The sequence below is a fragment of the Pteropus vampyrus genome, unplaced genomic scaffold (genome assembly GCF_000151845.1).
Source record: "Pteropus vampyrus isolate Shadow unplaced genomic scaffold, Pvam_2.0 Scaffold48, whole genome shotgun sequence".
In the NCBI taxonomy this organism is placed as follows: Eukaryota; Metazoa; Chordata; class Mammalia; order Chiroptera; family Pteropodidae; genus Pteropus; species Pteropus vampyrus.
Genome location: NW_011888829.1, coordinates 3,343,167 through 3,364,745, shown reverse-complemented (window position 1 = coordinate 3,364,745; position 21,579 = coordinate 3,343,167). Strand labels below are relative to the sequence as shown.

The 21,579-nt window shown below is 37.2% G+C and overlaps 1 protein-coding gene and 1 pseudogene across 1 annotated transcript in view; one reads left to right on the top strand and one right to left on the bottom strand.

The window, feature by feature from the left end:
* DGKI (diacylglycerol kinase iota) overlaps positions 1-21,579 on the bottom strand; it is a 273,413-nt gene that overhangs the window by 32,867 nt on the left and 218,967 nt on the right. Inside the window, exon 27 of the mRNA XM_023530296.1 lies at positions 16,176-16,201. Coding sequence (XP_023386064.1) covers positions 16,176-16,201 — 26 coding nt within the window. The remainder of the gene's footprint in view (positions 1-16,175; positions 16,202-21,579) is intronic.
* Positions 11,521-11,639, top strand: LOC111739234 (annotated as a pseudogene).

Sequence of the window (21,579 nt, the reverse complement as noted above, 5' to 3'; positions counted from 1 at the left end):
CTAAATTCATGAACCCAAAATAATTACAGTACGCATAACACTCTTTCTCCTTAACATATGAAGAAAGTAATATTTATTATAATGCTTAGCACATTGTAAACTGCTTCAGCAATGTAACATATTAAACAAAAAAATTCTAGTATTCTCCAAAAGTCCTTCATCCCCAGAATGTTGAGAGAATTTCATTGAGATTGATGAACTTTATTTTTGCTTGCCTGGCTTTTGGATGATGAAGCTCTAATCCTGAGAGGGTAAGAGAATTGGAAGAACTAATAAATAAAGTGCTTATTAGCCTCACAGATGAGCGAAAAGTGCCAAGTAGAAGAGAAGATACTGCTGGCCTCAGCACCTCATGACTTTCACAGAAGGTCTCAGAGATAGCATCGGGGCCTCTGGCTTCATTCCGTCCCTCAAGATCAGACCACATTCCTCCTGTGATAGGTCTCCTTGAATTCATTTGATGTATTTGAGCAGTGTCCTTCAGGACCCCTCAAAGTGTGCTCATATCTCATTCAGTGATATCAGCAAGCAGAACTGCCGTGGCCCCAAAGTGATGGATGGTTATTGGTTTTAACCGAACATCAAGACTGCATGGGAAATGGTGTTTAAGGCCAGGATCCAACTGCAAATAAATGTGTTCTGAAGTTGAAAAATATGATAGGTTTACGGGTCGTCCGGTCATCAGGATGCACGTTAAGCACCTTATCATTGCCTAGCAGCAGGCTGACCACTCTGTAACGCGAGAGGCCTTCTTAACTGAGAAGAAGAGTAGATTTAGCCCAAACTAAATAGGAACAAAAGGAAAGCCAAGGAAGAGTTAATAAAGCACAAGGTCACTTTCAGGGACATACACCAGCAATATATGCGTGTAGTAAAAGTATAAGTTAAAAAAAAATAAAATTTCTAGAGCCTGCCTTCACTTATATGTGTAAAAGTAGACAAGACAATTTGTATTTTCAATTAAGTTATACTAGAACACTGCTTTTGAACCTTCCTCATAACATCAGCATACAACAGATATTAATCAGAAGCACAGGAAAATTAAGCATTTTATTTTCAAGAAACTAAAAGGAAGTTCTAACTTTCACTTCGGCATTATGCTATATTGACTAAACAATATTGCACCGTAGAAGCAAGAACTATAAAGTAAATGCTTTGTTCTTAAGCTTGCTCAAGAGATAGAAAACAGAATAGGCTTCAGTATCTAAGTAAATTTTCAACGACATTTATTACACAGCAGATTTTACTGTCCAGTTGCTGGGAAGAGAAATATAATGAAGACTAACTCTGCATTTTCCTTAGCAATTTGTATACTCTTAAGAAAGAAAAGTTAGAGTATCTTTAAAGTAATGTGTGTATTTACACACCCAAATGTAGCCCTTGAATGCTAAAGAAATAGGGTGATGTTGAAATGATTTCCCGGGAAAGTTGTAAGAAATTGTTCAAAAAGGGAAGATTTGCATCGATGAGATGGGAGGAGAGTTTTCTGTAGAGAAACCAGCCAGCATGGCGGCATGGAGGAAGACGTGCTATTCAGTTTCACTTGATAAACAGGGATGTCTAAAATGGGGGCAGGAGAAATGAGTCAGGAAGAGAGGAAAGGTGGGGCACAGGTAGAACACCTCTGAAGACTCAGAGAGTAAAGTGAGGCCAAAGACTTCTATTTGTAATGTCAGTGAAAATCACTCAGCAACACTATTTGCAGAATACATCCTTGGTCAAGACTTTCACCCTCTTCCTTGAAGATGAAAGCAGCTTAGATATGGAGAAGAAAGATCACTGGGAGATCAGATGCTTGAAGAAGAAAGACTTGCGGGGAGTGTGGCATGCTTCCTGAGAATGAGAAGAAGCCCACAGGGTTAGTCAGGGAAGATACGAGAACCTGATGGGGACGAGTCAGAGAAACAGAGCCAACAGCTACCAAAACAGTATGGTTTACTTGACCTTTTTGCTTTCTTCTAAAAACACCACTCCGGGTTGTTTTTGCAAGGGCTGAAATAATTGCGTTCACTTACCTGGGTGAAAGGGGCAATGGAAATGTCACTAGACTGAGTAAAATCGAGTGGATTCTGGCTGATTACAAATCTCCTTTTCAATAAGCCATGGGGCTTCGCTTTGTCAGGAGAAAAGGTAGAAGCTACGTAATGGAATAGTAATACATTTTGTTACGCGTTAAAGAAGGCTACCAGTGTGGAAGCAGCCTGCAGCATTCATACACTCGTCGAGTTGATTTCCTTTCTTTTCAGAAAGTGCATGGTGAGGTGTGGAAATAGCAGTGCTGTTTGTCATTGGAAGCAGAAATGATAGACTGGTCTGCAGGAAGCCACGTGCGTGCCCCAGAGAGAGCAGGGCATAAGTGTTTCCAAAATACCTTTCCCAAACTGAAGATGGTATTTTTCGCTTTTCGTTATGTGTTTCATTGCCCAGGATTCTTTCTGGGCTCTGAGGGCTTGAGTCAATACAGAGTAGAAGAGGCCCAGTGATCTTTTTTTCTTCTATATATTTAAGCCGCTTTTACCATCAAAGAAGAGGGTGAAAGTCTTAACCAAGGAGGTATTCTGCAAGGACGTGTTGCTGGATGAAGAGACTGGATGAAGAGACCAAGCCTGAGAGGAGCGGCCTGCCTAGGATTACCCAGCCTGCCGAGGGCAGAGCCAGTGCGGGTGGGGGGTGGAGGGGGGCACCTGGCTCGCTCCTCTCCAAGACCAAGGTTCTTGTCCTTGCCTGACCCTACCTTCCCGGCTCAAGTGATCATTTGCCCAGAATGATACATGTCATTCTCTGCCCATTGGGCTGTAACCCGAAGGAAATATTTAGTTCCAGGAATCTTAGGAAACAAAAGGCTTGAATAATTTCGTAAGTCCATGCAAATAGGATATACCAGGTTCTATGTGTAGAGAAACATATTCCCATTTTGGTTATTTGACGCCGATGGCTTCTCTTGCCCTCTCTTGCACTTTTGTTGTCTTGTTCTGTCCCTTTCTTTTGCTCATATTCTTTTGCTAACTATGTGCTAGGCACAGAGCTCAATGCTTTACCTACAGGATCTAATTTGATACTCATGATAAATCGACTAGATACGAGCTGTTATTGTCGTCATGCCCATTTTAAGGATGAAAAAAACCGAGGTTTACTGAGGTTAAGTCATTTGCTCCAGGCCACATTGCTAATACATAGTAAAACCAAGATGTAAACCCAGCATGGGAAAGACCCGCTAGAGACTCTGCCTTCCTTCTTTGACAAAACAGACTGTCCAATAGTGCTACGGTGTCATTAGGTGGTGAAATGCGGTTCCCTCTTTCCAACCTTCCCAGGCATGCCCCAAAAGATGCAGTTTTATAGTGGTCCCCGTGTCCCACACTCTTCTGGCTCTGAGGAAGGAAGGTGCAGGTAACAGAGATGCAGCTGAGGGAAGGAAGTGTCGTAGTGATGAACTGCTTCTAGGTGACATGAGCAGTTGTGTGGAAAGGGATGTCGTATGAAGCTAAGAAAGTCACCCCTTAAAATTTTGGGCATCCAAAATGGACCCAGAAAACGAGAAATGACATAGAAGGCTGGCACAAAGAGGAAGCGTTTAGTCGACTTCAATATTTTGTAAAAGAGCTGGACTGATGAATATTTTCACAGTTCTATCAGGGTCAGCACGGGCTTAAGTAGCTAGCTATGAGAGACAACCTGGGCGAACAAAAACACACCCAGAAAAGATGCTTCCAAGACACAGGAACACACAGGTGGAAGTAGCATATCCAGGACTAACCTTCTGGGAACCAACTTACAAGTAATGACACAGTCTAATATTTTGCAACTGGTAATCATGATAAGAGATGCTTACGCCTATATCACAACCCAGGGCAACTAGTCACCAGTGCCTACGGTTCTTGCCTTAAAGCGAGCCTTAGGTGGGGCACGCTGGGGAGTTTTCATTGGATATTAGCGTTTCTGGTCAAGTCGAAAACAGACAAGCAGAGCAACAATTGTCCTCGCGTGAGGATTGTGCGACAATCGGTTCAGTGAGCCGGCCTAGCCCCGGGTTCCATGGCACTAATGTAACCCAGATCGTATCACTTCATCCAGTAAAAATCTTAGACACATGAAGCACAATTGGATTCTTCATGTCTGCTGTCATAGGTGACTACATAGGGACCAAGTCAGCCATTTCTTGTTCCCTTTTTAAACACTTATCTACAGCACAAGTGATTGAACCTGTAGGAATGAAATCTACGATAGCTTCACTACCAGAAAAATCCATGACACATGGTACTTAATGACCTCTCCTATCCATCTACTTAAAAGCAAACCAGGAGGTTAGCTTTCCTCCCTTCCTCTCTCTCTTTTTTTTTTTCTGTTACTTTCTTATTTTGCAATGTTTGAATTACTTTAACTCAAATAATCTCCGAGGCCCATGGCAATCTAAAGCAAAATTGTAGGTAAATCTTAGTAAAGAGTACCCCGCCCCCCACCACGAATCTATAATAAGGCTTCAAAAGATAATTAGATAATTATCACCAACAAAGCATTCCAAAGCAACCAGAAGAATCAAAGGATTATATGGTTACAATCAACAGAGAGAGTTAATAAAGGAGAACGAAAGAGAATAATAGGGTCAGGACTTGGATAAAGTGATATAACCTGATTTTGGAAAGCTTAGGGGCTTTCGTTTTGTTCTGTTTGCTTGTTCTGTTTTATTTGGTTTTTTAATCAGCAGTGATTGTCTGTTTTCCTAGGATTCGTGAAAGAAGACTAGCCAAGAAAAAGCATGCTGTCATTTACCCCTTTGCTTTCACAGAGTCTTTGGGGAGCACCCAGTGAGACCACCATAAAAGGCCATCTTTTCAGCACATCAGTAATTGAATTCCTCTGGAAAAGGACCAGGACTAACCTATCTCCTACAGCACGGAACCGTGTTAACGAGGCTACGATGCAATTCAATGATGTGTATTTAAAGTTTCTGTTTTCCAACACCACATACTGCAGTAAATGTAGCAGTGAGACTTCTATGGAGGGGATCAATTCTGTGCCAGGCTACACTGCAGAATGGGGCGACATCTCTATTCACGGGGCTTATAGTTCAATAAGAAGGGCAACATCACCCGCAGGGGAAAAATTGGAATACACTCAAAAAAACAAAAACAAAAACAAAAACAAAAAAACAAAAAAAACAGTAAGTGAATAGGGAAGGAGAAATCATGGGCATTTGAGTTGTCAGGAAAATTCATCATTGTTTGTCCTGAGAATCCATGGAGGTGGTTCCAAGACATGGGAATTAATGAGGACTGAGGAGGGACTTAAATGAAGGACAATGAAAGTGGTACACGGCAGAGATGGTAGGAGCTGATGCTGACCCAATGGCTCAGTGAGTACGAGGAAGATGGGATGTGGAGAGGGGCCCACAAGCAGGGAGCAGAAAGAATTCACTAAAGCAACATGAGCTAAACCAGGGTGAGGAAGAGCCTCAAAAGTGAGCACTAAAAAGTTTGAATCTAATTACAAAGCCAACAGGGGATTCCTTTGTCATAAACTGAATATGGGGCAAAAACGAACACTCTAGCTATTCTGCATTAGCCAGCCCAAAGTCATTGCAAAGCGGCGTATTGAGATGGGCAAGAAGAAAAGCACCTTCTAGTAAGGCAATGAAGATCTGCAGATACTTCCATCTGTATCAGCAGCCAAGTTTACTCATCCCATTTTGTTAATTAATAGTTAATAGAAAATAAAAGAAAAAAATTAACTTTTTTAATTGAGTCTATTATTCTGGTCACGATAATTGCCTTTTTATTGTGGTTTTCCTTAAGGAAATGGCTACCTTTCGAGAATTCTACCTTTTTAAAGAATGAGTGCTGTTGACAGGAAATGAGATCCTTGTTTTCTTGATTAAGGAAGTATGGGAGGGTAGCAGAAATGAATCAAGAATATATCTTAGAATTCTTCTGTGTCAAGGGCACTGCGCACTGATATGAAAAAAAATACTCATAGTTAATAATCAATTCCCACTCAATAATTATGAGGTCTCCATTTAACAGAAATAATTTCCTATTACATGAGCTCAAGTCTCAGCAATGCTATTGAGAGACAGTACAGAGGAGTGGCCAAGAATAGGATCTGGGTCCAAGTTTAAATCCTAGTTCTAACCCTTAAGCTATTCGTGTGACCTTGGTCAAGTTATCTAATAGGTTGTGCCTCAGTTTCCCCATCTGTAAAATGAGGACGATAGTAGAACTATGATTGTTGTGGAGAATAAACAGGTGCAAAACATTTAGGGTAGTTGGTTAAGTATATTATAGTTTGGCGTGACCTTAAAGAAGTTATTTAACCTCTCTAAGGTTCAATGGAATATACCTTATGACACTGCCTGGCACTTACTAAATTTTAATAAGTACTGACTTTTTTTTTTTTAATGTTTAAGTACACATAAGAGAATACCATGTTAAATAATTTTACAGGAGTAGTTGAAATTATTTTGCTATAATACGAGGACCCAAACCATTAATTCCCTCAACCTTAGTTTCTCAAAAATCAATTATTCTTTTAAAAAGTTTTTCAATTTCAGGAGCCATCATAGAAATTTTAAAAGAATACAACTCTCAAGATGTTTGACTTTTATACAGTAAGGGGAATAAGGTACACTAAACTTCCACAATAATTTAAACAATTAAAATGCTTTATTAAAAAAAATCCGGAAATAGGGAAAGGTGGTAGTAATAGTTGCTGAATTACTGAATCTCCACATGCAGAGAAACAAAATATGAGGTCAACATTTAAAACAAAACAAGGTAACACGGGATCCTTTGAAACCTCAGAATTACAAGTGGCTGGACAGAAGCCACCGACAGCTGAAAGACCTGCATTCTATCAATGTCTGTGCAGGGAGGCAGTGAGGCAGCCTATGGCCTCAAAGTGGCCAAGCGGTGTTCACCGAACAGTACGACAAGACAACAGGAGAACAGCTACAGAAACCCCACGGCAAATGAGTGCAAGGGCCCCCAGCAAGGACTAACGTACACAGAGCATTGTATGCCCTGTGAAGTCTTAAAACGGGCCATCTAGGACTCCCCTCAAGACAGAGCCCAAACTTACGGTAAACGTCTGTGAGCAGAATACACACTGAGCAGAACAGAGACAACAGGAAGAAAGGAAAGAGATTTAGATTAGAAGTGAGGACGGGGGTCAAAGCCAGCAGTCTAAGAAAGCGAATAACCACATTTTTAACAGCACACAAAATCAACAGAAGGAAGAGCTCTCTGAAGCTAACTGAAATGTTTCTTTTTAAAAAATTTAAATAAACTAATTTTATATAAAAAGAGCAAAAGAAAAATAGTGAGGTAAAACCTCATAAAGTTATTTTAAAGGAAAACAATAAGGAACAGAATAACATTCCTATAGATGATGAAAATATACCATAGAATTACAAAAAAAAGTAGCATACTATTTCAAATGAGCTTAAAAATATTAGTAAAGTGATATATGATATAAAAAATAGGATGAATCAGAATTAGAATAATTCAGAAATGAGGTGATGTAATTCAACAAAGTACTAGAAATAAAAAAAATCATTTGGCAAATAAAGATTAAATGAGAAGGAACGAATAAGTTCAACCAATAAAGCCTTAAGAAAAGCAGAAGAAACTTTTAAAAATCAAAAAGAAATAAGGAAAGGGATAAAAAGAATGTGAGAGAAAAAGGCACTTGTTGAAGATAGGTAAAGAAGGTAAAATAATCATATAAAATGAGTTCCTGAAGGAGAAAACCAGAACAAAACAGTAGAACGAACACTTAATTCATGAACACTGTTCTGAAATTTAAAAAATCAAAACTAAGCATTTAGTGCATCATAGATCTGAGAACATTAATGTCTCAAAATGATCTATGCCAAGGCGTTTTTTTGTTTGTTTGTTTGTTTGTTTTTTGTTTTTTGTTTTTTGTTTTTGTAAAAAAAAGTACTGGACATTGAAGGAAAATAAAATATCCTTTGGGTATCTAGACAAAAATAAACAACTTTTATGAGGAGAATAATATCATCCAACAGAATGCTTTATGCCAGGAGAAAATGGAATATTTAAAAGATCAAGGAAAGAACATGGGACTCAATGATTTCAGTATGCAGCACAACTAATTTTCAAGGGGCCCAAATGAACTGCTATCATATGAAAGAACTCGGCAAATAATGTTCTCAGAAAATTTTCCTAAAGAATCTTTAAGAGAATGAGATTCAGACAATCAAAATAGTGAGACTTCAACATATTAAAAATGAAAAAGGAGATATAACCTCCTATCTCACAGAAATTAAGCAGACAGCAAGAAAATCTTATAAAAAATAGTTATGTCAATAAATGAAAAATATGGATTAATTAAATTTTTTAATGAAAATGAATTCCTTAAAAAATACTTACCAATTTTTTTAATCCAAGGGGAAATAGAAAATTTGGCTAGTCCCATAAGCATTAAAGAATATAAATCTGTGATTGAAATTTTTCTCACAAAGAAAATGATAGCCCTAGACAATTTTACTGATGGATCTTCCAAGATATTCCAGAAATAGATAACTCAAGTATTATATAGTTTTCCAGAGATTACAAAAAGAAGAAACACTTTCTAATTCATTTTGTAAAGCTAAGAATATTACACAAGCACGATACAATTTAAAAAATTAAAGGCTGATCGCACTCATGAACATAGATGTAAAAATCCTAATCAGAATATTAGCAAACTGAAACCAGTGTTAAGGAGATTAAATATAATAACCAACAATCAATCTGAATTCATATCATGCATATAATAATAATTTTTATTAGAAAATCAATTAATCTACTTAAATAAAGGTGAAGTAAATATATGTGTGTATATATGTATGTAAAGGTGTGATATGTATGTGTATATATATAAGAAATAAGTCAGACAGAGAAAGACAAATATCAGATGGTCTCACTTATATACGGAATCTAAAAAAAAAAAAATGAACAAACAAAACAAAACAAAAACAAACTCTTAGAAACAGAGACCAAATGGATGTTTCCTGGAGAGGAAGGAGTGGAGAGATGAGTGAAAAAGTTAAAGGGGAAAATAGTCAATAACATTGCTACAAGTTTGCACGGTGGCAGATGACTACTAGAATCAATAGGGTGATCACATCGTAAGGTATAAAAATGTTAAATCATTATATTGTCCACCTGAAACTATTAAAACTAATATCCTATCGTATGCCAACTATATTTAAATACAAAAAGAAAAAGAAAATCAGTTAAGAAAATGCACCATAATAGTAGATTATAGAACAAAAAGCATATTATCATCTCAACAGGTGAAGAAAAAAGTTTATTCCCAAAAATTCAACACTTGTTGAATTTAACAAATATGAATATAGAGAAAAATCCTTAAAAGGCTATCTACAAAACAATCACCAGCAGCAGCGTCACTACCACCTGTTAGTGAATTTCACACTTATTGGTGACTTGTGGATAGCATCCACTTAGAGATCAGGAACAAGTCCATGATACTGAATATCTCTACTTCTTTTCAATACTAGAAAAATATCTACAAAGCTAATGATTAGAAAAGATGAAACTAAATTCTCATGACTTGCAAATGATATTGCCTATGATGAATTCTCTCTCCTCACTAAAAGACACTTCAGATAAAATTCATGAATTTAAAAGCTTAGCAGGAATCTTGATTTAAGAATTTGAAAAAAGAATTTAAAGCAAGATTCTGAAAGTCAACTGCATTTTAATATGCCAACAATGATCCCTTAGAAAATATAATTTTTAAAATATAATGTAAAATATCGCTAAAATGTAAAGTACTTAGGAATCTGTTTAACAAAAGATGGCTAAACCCTTCATGAAGAAAATTAGAAAACTCTACTGATAAGCATTTAAAAAAGCCAATTAGTCTTTTTTAAAAAAGGTCAATTAAATGTAAAGAGATATGGTTTGAGATGGAAAAACTCACTATTATAAAAATATCAATTCTCTTTATCTAATGTATAGATTCAAGCAATTTCCATGAAAATTACAGCACAAAACTTGATAAGGTAATTCTAAAAACACACTCTACCAGATATTGAGATTTATAGCAAAGCTAGAACAGTTAAAACAATGCGATATTGTACAGAAATAGACATATGAATTGAAAAAACACAAAAGAGAATCTGTAAGCCCATGTATTTGAGGAGACAGAACGGGCTTTGCAAGTCAGTGAAGGAAACAAATGATAGTGACTGGTTATGTACGTGAAAAAAAATCAAAATAAAAGTGAACCTTTCTCTCTCACCAAACTGCAGAGTCGATTCCAAGATGTTATGACACAACATGAAAGGTAACACTATAAAAACTGTACAAAAGAGTATGGGACAATATCTTTAGGAGTATGCTATGAAAGTATTTATTTAAAGAACAAACCAAAGATAGAAACCATGCACTAAATATTAATAATTTGATTGCATTCTATTAAATAACATCTACTCAAAAAAAGTTTGAAAAGATAAACCACAAATAGGAGAAAATTTGCAACAGATAATTTTTACCTAGAATACAAAAAAAGTTTACGAGCTATTAAAAAAGAAAGACAACCCAATGGAAAAAAATAGGCAAAAGAAATAAAGAGGTATAGAACAAAAAACATGAATGGCCTATAAATAAATGAAAAGATGCTCGATCTGATGTCTAATCATTCAATGCAAATTTAAATCACAATGAGATACCATTTGACACTCCCAACAAATTGGCAAAAAAAATTAATCAGTTAATATCAAGTGTTGGCTAAGATGTAGATCAATGGGAACTCATACCCTCTGCAGTTGGGAGTGTAAATTAGAATGATCACTTTGGGAAATTGTCATTACGTGATAAGTTAAATGTGTGTATAACCTACCACTTAAACTATGTCATTGCAGGTTTAAACCTTAGAGAAATTCTTGTACATGGACACCAGGAGAAGTTATGAAAAAAATGTTCATAATGATATTATTTGAAATAGCCAGAGGGGAAAAAAAAACACCCATAAACGAAAACCTGGAGTCTACATGAATATTCATCAGAACATGGATATGTAATTTGTTAGATATTCATACAATAAAGTACTATATAACATGAAAAATTAAGGAAAAGAATATGGTGCTCTTCAATAAGGATGAATCACAAAAATCATTATCTGAACAAAAGAAGCAAATCAAAGAAGAGTTTACAGAGGGATTCAATTTATAAAAGTTCAAAATAAGAAAAACTATATATACACGCATATGTGTGAATACATACATACATATACATACACATACACATACATTCAGATGTGGACTATGCACATATGTAGTAAGGCGATAAACAAAAAACAAGCAGAATAGTAGTTATCTCTATAGATGAAGGTCCAGATTACTACAAATGTTTTATTTCTTAGATTAAGTACACAGTAATTCTTTTTCATTTATTATTTAAACTGAGCCCATACATTTTATATTTTTATGAATATTTTCTATTTCAGTAAAATTATATAATCTGTATTTATAAGAGAATTAAAAATGAATCTACAGTCTATGGCCATGTTACCCTGAATAAGCCTGATCCTGTCTGATCTCAGAAGCTAAGCAGGGTCAGGCCTGGTTAGTACTTGGATGGGGCACCACCTAGGAAGACCAGGTGCTGTAGGCATAAAAAATTTAAAAAATAAGGGATTGTAAACTGACAAGGTCCTTGCAATCTGTGAGGTCAACCAATGGCTGCCTCGTCATAAAACAAAACAAAACAAAACAAAACATGTGTCTATAGTAACTGAGCTAAAGGATAGCTATTGAAGCTTTAAGAGCTTTTCCACTATTGTGTTCCTTGCACACAACCTGCTACAAAGTAAAACTGGCTCCAAGCCCTACAGTGGACTCATCCTTGGGCACCTATACTAGTGGTCATGGTTGCTACAGTTTTATTTCCAGGTACCCCCTCCTCTTACTCTGCTTTACTGAGTTACAATTGCAAAAGAAAAAAAAGAAAAAAGAAAAAAAGCTGCCATATCACTTGAGAGCCGTTATTGCCAAGAGGTCTAGGAAGTAGGACATGAGAGGGATGCTGCTTCAGATACCAGGGAGAATCAAACAGATTGTTGGCACTTCCTTTCAAGAGAGTCAACTGTTTTGCAAGTGAACAGATGCTCCATCAGGGCACTGGAGCAGAGGAATTCTGGGAGGCCCATGAAATAAGCAGGCTAAGATGACAAAATAAGCAGCCTGGGCCCAGGAGGTGGCTCCAGGAGCAATTTAAATGATGAAGTGATAGGCACTAATGCAGGGGGAACTCGTAGGACAAGGCGATCCATCAGTGCCAAGCTTATCTTCTGACAAGGAGTAGGACTCCAGCTTCCAGATGTGACATTAAAATGTGATGTCTCCCTTGGGATTGAGCATGGCAGTTTTCCCTGAAGCTTTGGGTTTACTCAGTTAACTAATTATGAGAGAATGTGACATTGGTATTTATTTTTTTTTCTACAGGAACAAATCCTTCACTGTGGGGAGAGAGAAGTTGTTTTTGTTCTGTCTTGTTCTATCATTAAAAAGAAATGACTGACACAGTAGTAAATAAACTCTTGTTGGTGAAAAAAACATTCTTTCTCTATAATTCTATCCATTTACTTTAATGCTAACGATCATTTCTTTTTTCTGCAGAGATGGTGGATAAATGAGCAAGATTTGGGTGTTAGAACTGGATCTGAAAACGAACTCTACCACTTACTAGCTGTCTGATCTTAAGGACGTTATTTAAGCCTGTTTTCCCAACTAGAAAATTGAGGATAATATCTACTCTGCAGTGTTATGTGCAAAAGGTTAAATGAAATAACGGAATTGAAGCACTTTAGCACAGTGTCTTCACATAATAAGCACTCAATAAATGCTACCCTTTTTTCTTAATGGCTCTGATACTCTATTATAGAAATAGAAAACATTTTACATTTCATTTATGCCTCCTATCGTCAATTCTATATGACTGAATATCTGATCATGAACCGAAGCTTTATTTTAGCACTATGAGCTAAATTGTGCATTAACCATTTTACTCCTCCTCACCCAGATGGAAAGAAAACCTCCAACGAAAATTTAATACTTCATAATAATGTTGAAGGAAAACAGTTTTCCGTCACGACCACCATCACCTCCACTCCGTGACCCCACATTCCATCTTTTAACTTTTCAAAGGTGGTATGCAGTTCTGAGCAGGCATCACCAGTAAACTCACTCTTCCTCATCCACTGCTGGGACCACAGTAGCATTACCTTTGGAAAGTGACTTCATGGCTGATCTTCCATTCGAACTCACAACAATCCCATGAGGTGGGCAGGGTATGAATGACTAGCCCCACTTTACAGATAAGCAACTGAAACTAAGAGAGGGTAAATGACAAAGGGTAAATGATATCCAAGGATATTTAATACGAAAGGGTAATCTGTGATAACCCTGGGGTTATAATGCTGGGGTTATTGGACTTGTGAAAATTAGATTTCCTCAAGGATGAAGTCTGTTTTGGAGATGGCCAAAGTGACCAATTATTCAAGAAGTGCCATCATGGGTGGAAAGCAAACAAAATAGAAAGTCCAGAGGCATAGGGCTTTATATTTCAATTGTACAATTCATTGGCCCAGCGTGAGACTCAATTTTTCTACTCATAAGTCTGAGAAAGCAAACATGACACTTCTTACCTCTCTTACAAGTATTTTGCAATGCCATTATTATGCGCAATGTAAGCTTAATGATGTGATATTCAAGAGATTGTACACTAACCACAGCAAATATGGACACTTACAAATGCATAAACATAAGAAAAGATATTTTAAGTTCTAGTAGAAAATCTTGGCAATAAAGAAAAAGACTAAGAATATTTTTCAGGGACGCACAGTCTAGATGATGATGAAAAATTAAATAAGATTAGATAAATCACCATCATAATTTTTACATATTTATGTATTTGAATTATTTTTGGAAGTTGCAGAATCAAACTAAAAGGGATAGACATGTAATAAATTTTTGAAGCCACGAAAATATAAAAACCCTCTAATTTGGATAATGTTTCTTTAACAAATCACATATACCAGTTCTTAAAATAATGGATTCTGAAGTGCTGTGAATACTGAGCAAGTCTATCTGGTGGTGGTCACCTTTTGGGACTTCCAAGGTCACTGACATGCGATAGCTCATAACTTCTTAAGAAGTTCTAGAGGACCACAGAAGTGTAATTCAGGAGTCCCGCCCTCTCTCTTTTTTTTAGAATGAGGGATAAGTTCTTATTGATTAGGAGACAGAAGCAAACAAAGGGGAACCTTAGTTCAAAATAAAAACCGAACACAAATTTTTAGTTTATCATTTGGATCTAGAAGCCCAAGACCTCTAACTACAATAAGAAACCTGCCATACCAACACGGATGAGAAAAATAGCATATAATAATAGCTCATCATTAGGCGATCAATTGCCTAATTCTGACTTAACGGGCCTGAAAATTTGCCCTGTGATTCTTCACATCACAAGATACAACTTCATTCCAATGCTGGGAGAGATTTTATGATATAGCAGCAGAACGGGTCTGCCCCAAACTCCCTCTCTCCCAATGCATTCATTTAATAAACATCTTTTGGATGTCTGCTATTTGTTGGGATCTATATCAGACTCACAGGAGACAGATAAATCAAACATCAAATCTATACGTTAAATCTTAGAATAAAGAAAAATAGTCAATGCAACGATTGGTGGGTCGGAAAACTCACACAGATGATGAGATAGATTAAGAAGGTCTCAAATGGTTGAGCATCAACTGTGTAAATGGCAAAAAGTAAGAGCAGCTTCCTGTCAGAAAGAACAGTAGAGATAAAAGCAGAGAAACTTAATAAACATGATAAGTCCCAGAAATTAGATGCTGTGCTGCACAACTAGAATATAGGGCAGAGTTAGAAGGGAAAAGATGCCGAGAGAAGCAATAAGCAGTAGACAAAGATTCCATCATTTAGGACTTTCTATTCCATGTTAAAATACGACATTGGAAAGCTGAATATAATTATTGGTCTATTGAAGATTTCAGCCCGCAGGCAATGGAAGATTTTCACTACGGAACAGTCTGTTTGGTGCTATCTAAGTGTGCAAAGAACTAAAGGAAGGAGATCTAGAGGGAGATGATCTTTTACTGGGAGATGAATACTCAGTAAAAGATAATTTTAAAAGTCCAAGTAAGACATGGAGAGGCCCTACACTGAAGCAACGGAGATGGAAAAGAGAATAGAGATAAAAAAAAAACCCATAAAAAACAGATTGACCAGGTAGAAACAAGGAGATGAAGAGGAATGCATAAAGCAGCTTTCATGTTTTTCACTTGCCTGGCTGAATACGTAATGGTACCCTTAGCTACATTAGAGGCTGCATGAGGAAGAAGGCCATTAGTACTCTTAAGAGCCCTACTTTATCTCTCTTTTATAAGATTAGTTGCATTTCACTTTGTATCGCAGTAGGTATGTGTCATGCCACCACCCCTTCCCCACTAGATCCATAAAGTTCCTTGAAGGGAACATTCCTGTATCACATACCACAAGAGCACATTTGTATAACATGATTACATAGCATCACCGACCCATTGTAGATTCTTAATGAACATTTTTGAACACCTGGTTGAATAAGTGAACAACTGCAAAGGGTAGACGTGACAAAACCATAAATTTTATCCTTTGAATGAAATAGTTGTTTCTTAAAACACAAATAACTCATCTCAGCTGAGAAATAACTCATACCACTTACATATTTGCTTCATTTCAGACTCCTAACACCCTGGGCAAATCCCAATGTCCAAACTGGAAGGGACTTTTGGGAATATCTACTATAAACCCCCATTTAAAAAAAAATCTGTGATTTGGAGAAATTATGTGGCTTCCCCAAAGCCACAAAAAGTTTCTGGTGATGGGACAGAAATCAGGTAGAATATATCAAGCTTTAATATTTGTCAACCAAAATGGTTGCTAACATATTTGCAAAAAATATAAGACATGAAATTTAGGTATGGTGAATTAAGTTTCTAAAAGTGTTTGATATTTCACATGCAGAAAAAATACAAAGCAAACATCTTAAAGACATTTTTCTTAAATAATTCTTCCCTCTGACAGTGAAATGCAAGGAACAGAGCTCAACTTTTAATCCTGAATTAGTATAAGTAAGACAGATTCTTACCGTGATCTTCTGAAGAGACTGGTGACCTAAAATGAGATAATAAGCATGATAAATCTTTTGTAAATGATACTGAAAATTATAAGTACAATGATCAAGAATGATCTCATAGAAATTATACCCCCAAAATTCAGTTAAATAAGACTTCAATAGAGTAGACAGTGCAATTAATGTGTTGGTTGTATGAAGCATCCCAATAAATAACTCCCAAAGCTTACCTGGATTGGTTGAGTGGTGGATGTTACTAAAATGTCTACTGCATGGAGTTACAGGTTAAATGCACAAACTTAGTTAAGTCTGGGTTTATCACATGCAAAAAAGAGAACTCATAGAAATGTGACAATAGATAATATCCTGTGATGTCAGTGTCACTAAGTGTCCAAGGCCAGGTCTCCAGAGAAAATGCCAGAGATGTAAATGAGCCCTAGATGTAAAAAAAAAAAAACAAAAAAAAAACAAAAAAACTACTTGGAAAGGAAAAAAAAATGAGACAAGCATAAAAGAAATGGCAGGTACCCTTATCATGATCAGTTTTTTGTTTCCACTCTTTGTGGCATTTAATGTTTGAATGAGAATGACATTGACCCTCTAGCGTATGTCTCTAAACCTGTGAGAATCAGGATGCCAAAAGAGGACAACCCTTGGGGTCCCACAGAACTTTTATAAATCAATGACTTGCATGTTCTATTTGGGGTTCGGCTCTAATTCTGATAGATACCAATGGAGTGTCACATAACCCCTTGCACAATAAAACCTTTTTCTTTCCACAGCTGACTACTAATTGAATTACTCTGAGCAATACAAAGAAAACCTTGTGGATCAAAGACACAATATTAACTACTAACTTATTCTTTTCTGGGGAGAAAGAGAGACATGCAATACTGGATCCTGAGGTGTTAGAATTTTGAAGGAAAAAGCAAGAAATCAGTTGGGAGGAGTCTCCTCTAAACAATCAGCTTCCTGGTGCCCACAGCAGGGGGATGACTAAAGGCAAACGCATGAGTTTGCTAATAAAGCTATCTGTTAATATAACTAATATGTATGAGATGTGATGGCAAACTTGTGGGAAAGAATGAATCTGTGGATGCACGATGGTTAAAGTAAAATTTTAGCTACTTTGGGATACTCGATACTGCTTTACCTTCTCTACTGATCAGTAATATTTTGGTCCCTTATGGGAGAGAACAGTAAAGTATAAAGACATAGTAGTGTTATCAGCGGCCGTGTCTAATCGTTTTAACCTTGCAGGTCTCTTCAAGTAAACTGTTGCATGTGAAAATGACAGAAGGTCCCAAGATTCAGTGCAGAGAAATTGGCATTTGGGAGATGGACACGGGGAACAGAGAGAGGACACCTAACACCCTCCTCAGTTATCACTGCAGAGTAAGCTGTTTGAAAAACACCACTCGGTCTCCCTGGATGGACCTGACCTGTCTTCTCCGTGGAGTCCCTCTGTTTGACACCAGGCACACACTGGTCTTCCCCACCAGCTTCTGAGTTCCTTGAAAACTAGGGCCATATCTTATTTAAAACATCCTGGGCTCCTGATTAAAATGTGTTGAATTGAATTAATTTTCGTACCACCACCCTGGTTCAGATACATTCTGGAGATCCTCAAAAAGTCATCATGTCACCTTCAAACTACCTTCAAGACAAGTTTGCCAGCTCTTAGACCAGCCATCAGGGAAGAGCCTCAAGAATGACCCTGATGCTCTAGATTGGTGATGATGTGGGCACTCTCCGAGACAAAAGACACCCAATACACCCAGTGATGGAGAAATCCACTATTTGTCTTAATGATTAGGAAAATGAAGGAGAGGGGGTTGAATAGAGGTGAAATGAGATTGGAAGGTGAGTCTAAAGAAAAACATATATTGAGATAACATGAAAGAATTTCTTAAGCTACCCAGGGCATAACAAAGAGTCAGCAACAAGGAAAAGTCTTCACCCTTGGTGTTTTCTGATGGGAAGTAAGCAAAAATAAGTCTCAGATTGGTTGCAATTAATTTGTCACGGAGCTATGGGAACAAAGAAAAACTCATGCCAATGAACGACTCAATGTCCCAGGTGAAGGGCTGGGGCAGTGGGGTTATTTGTTGCCTTTCTGTAAAAGCCAAGCACTAATATTAAATCTGAAAAATTCCAGACGGCTCTGTTAATGTCCCAAGGGGATGCATCCAGGCAGCGGGGAAGAACTATCGATTTCAGAGTGTTTTCTGAGGATTAGTCATGTTGAGTTTCTGTGCTGGACGTCTCCCACACGCCTGGATTTGTGGAATTTCAAGACATATGGAGTATTTCAATCCTCACTCAGTATTTCACCTTTCCCTGTAACGAGTTACTAAATTATACAACCAAGACATGTACATCATACATTATGCCTGCAAATGGGCATACAAAGTTTTACAGAACTTAGCTCAGGAGGGAAGAAATATCATGAAATCAGCAATATGAGTAGCTATTTTTAAAACAGCGGGGTTGAGTTCCAGGAACAGATAATCTTCCTCAACCTAGCGACTAAAGAATGCATGAAGGCTCAGGGCTTCTTCTTCTCATGGCACCTGAAAGATTTGTGTTTTGTCTCAGTTAGTTTATTTCTCTTCCAAAGACACTTTGTCCCGGAGATAGCATCTGCCTCACAACAAAAACTACAGGATTTAGAGTTTTCCTCATCGTTGTCTTTTATTATGGTCTACAGAATATTTATACTTTTTTTGCATCATTTTATTTGGTTTTAGTTTTGTTGTTGTTTTTTTTTACATTTTTATTTACGTTTCATTCAAATCCAGCAAAGTAAAACAACAAAAACAAAACTTAAGTCTTGCATTTAAAAATCTTTCTCCTATTTTATTAATCCAGACAAATTATTACTCAGGTTCGAATGCTTCAACTTTTATTGATTCAAAACTGAATTAATAATTATTACTTGAGACCCTATTAAGTTCCAGGGCCTGTACCAAGTGACTGAAATACAAAGATGAACAAGATACCAGTTTCAAGAAACTCAATCTAGTGAAGGTGAAAAAATATGTAAAAAAACGATTATGCTTAAGAGAAAAAAAAATGTACTGATCAAAACATATATGAAGTAAGGAGGTAGCGCAGAAGAGAGGGAGACCATTTCTGTTGCCAAAGAGTGAAAGAATGCTTTAGAAAGCCAGAACCTTCTGAGCTGGGCTTTGCAAGATAAGTAGAAGCTTCGTAGGTAAGTAAGAAAAAAGAAAAAAATCCAGGTAGAAGCAACAGGCAGATGAAAAAGAGTGCAGATACATAATTGATATGTTATCAGGTACGCAAGTAACTCAGCGTTGCTAAAATGTAAGGAAGTAATCAATATTAGGACTGGACACATAAGAGGTAGGGGCCATTTCACACAGGGCTCAAGAGGCCATTTCAAAGCGCTTGTCATTTACCCTCTAAGCTAAATGGAGCAAAGTTGTGAAGCAGAGTTGTCCCACATTCTCATTTGTGCTTTTGAACAGGCGGGCTATGGGTGGTCAACTACAAAAAAGCGAGAATAAAGGCAGAGGCACGCTAAAGACTACAACTACTAACTTTCACGTTAATTTCTCATCTCTTCAATATTTTTTTTTTCCTGCAATTCACGGAAAATAACAGGGAGCATGAGAACCAGTAAAGGAAGCATTATCCCCTTTGACTAAACTAGAAGATGCCCATAAACTGGAATGATCATATATGAATAAGAGCTACCAAATACAGTAAAATCGGATCAAATTTCATGGGGAAACAGAGAGAGCATCTCGATCTCAGTCAACTTAAGAGATCTGAGCTACATCATGCAGCACAAAATTCATGACAGAAAGCCCTCCCCTCTGAGTCCCGCATCCTGCCCGTCAGGCTGGAACCAAGCCCCAGTGAAGTGTTACTGAGAAAGCGTTTGAAGACAACAGACTCAAAGCCAAGCTTTCAGAAATGCACCAACCCGCTCTCCCTAATGATCCACCCCAATCAGTTCCGAAAAACGACTTAGCCCATGCAGATACAAGTCATGAACAAAAAAGGGGACTCAACATGATTTCGACATAAAAATACCCCAAGAAGGAAGCAGCAGAAGGGTGCACGACGAACAAACATAAGCTGGGGAGGTACTAAAAAGCAGGTAAACACTAACAGATCTCCAAGAAATTTAGAAACGGAAAAAGGGTAGGAAGGGATGAAGGAAGATATAAAGAGATGACGTAATAAGGGATAGAAATAGTCTTCCACAGACAGGAACTCAAAAGAAGAAATACCACAATCACGAAATAGCCATAAAACCATAGCAGAGGGAGAAAGAACACAGGTTCTCTCAGAGTCTTTGAACTAGTAAGTTATAGAGAAAGCTTGAGAGCTTTTCCCACCGTGTCCCCACAGTCTTGGGAAAAGAAGATGAAGAAGAGGTGAATAACCGCTAACAGATATTAAGAAATGATCCATTTGCTTATCCATCCATTCGAGCTCTGTGGAAGTGTGTTGCGCCTTTTTTCATTTTGATTTATTTTTCTATGAAGTCGATTTGAACACTTGCTAGTAAAAGTCTCCTTTCCAGTGTTAACAACCCCGCTTAGGAGAACATACATATTTTTCTCTCCTTTTCATTCAGGCGACACTTTTCAAACCAGGGTATACATAGGAACTTGAAAATCAGAGAAGATCCGGGAAAACAAGACATTATTTTTAGATGGGGAATTATATAATTTAACTGGTAAAATTATAATGTTATTTTTATATTGAAACTGGCACAGCCACATTATGGATCCAAAAGCAAAAGTCACTTGAATTCTTAAAATAAAGCAATAAACTTTAAAAAAAAAAAAAAGCTATGTTTGAAGCAGTCAGCTTCAGGCACTGTCTCCAAGGTCCCCAGGAGGGTATTTGTTCTCTTCTGGATTAGAAATATTTCCAAGGAAAAGTCTGAAAATATGAAATGATTGACCTAAATAGAGCTATAACATCTTGGAATGAGTCATTTTATAAATGAATGTATGCTGATATCAAGAGTCTGAGGGAATGAGACATCAAGCATACACTGGCTCGTGGCTACTGTATTAGACAGCACTGCATCCAGACCCTGTTGTCACTTAAGACATGAGGAATCTCTAAGAAACTCAAAGGCAGTTGTTTGCATTGTCTTCCATCGGTACGTTTCCCTTCAAGCCTTTTAATCTTTTAAGTAGATCAGTTATAAGGCTTGAGAACACTGTAAGATGTGCTCAGTTTTCTACCAGCAAAGTAATAATACGTAAGAGCAAAAGAGAGTCATAGTGATGAAGGCAAAAGAGTCTTGAAGAAGTACTGCACTCTGATGATGGGTTATTGTTTTTAATCAACAAAGCCGGAGCTGACATCATGGGCATTGTGGCTATTTCAGTCTTTCTAATGTGGTACGATGCTTTGCAATACGTTT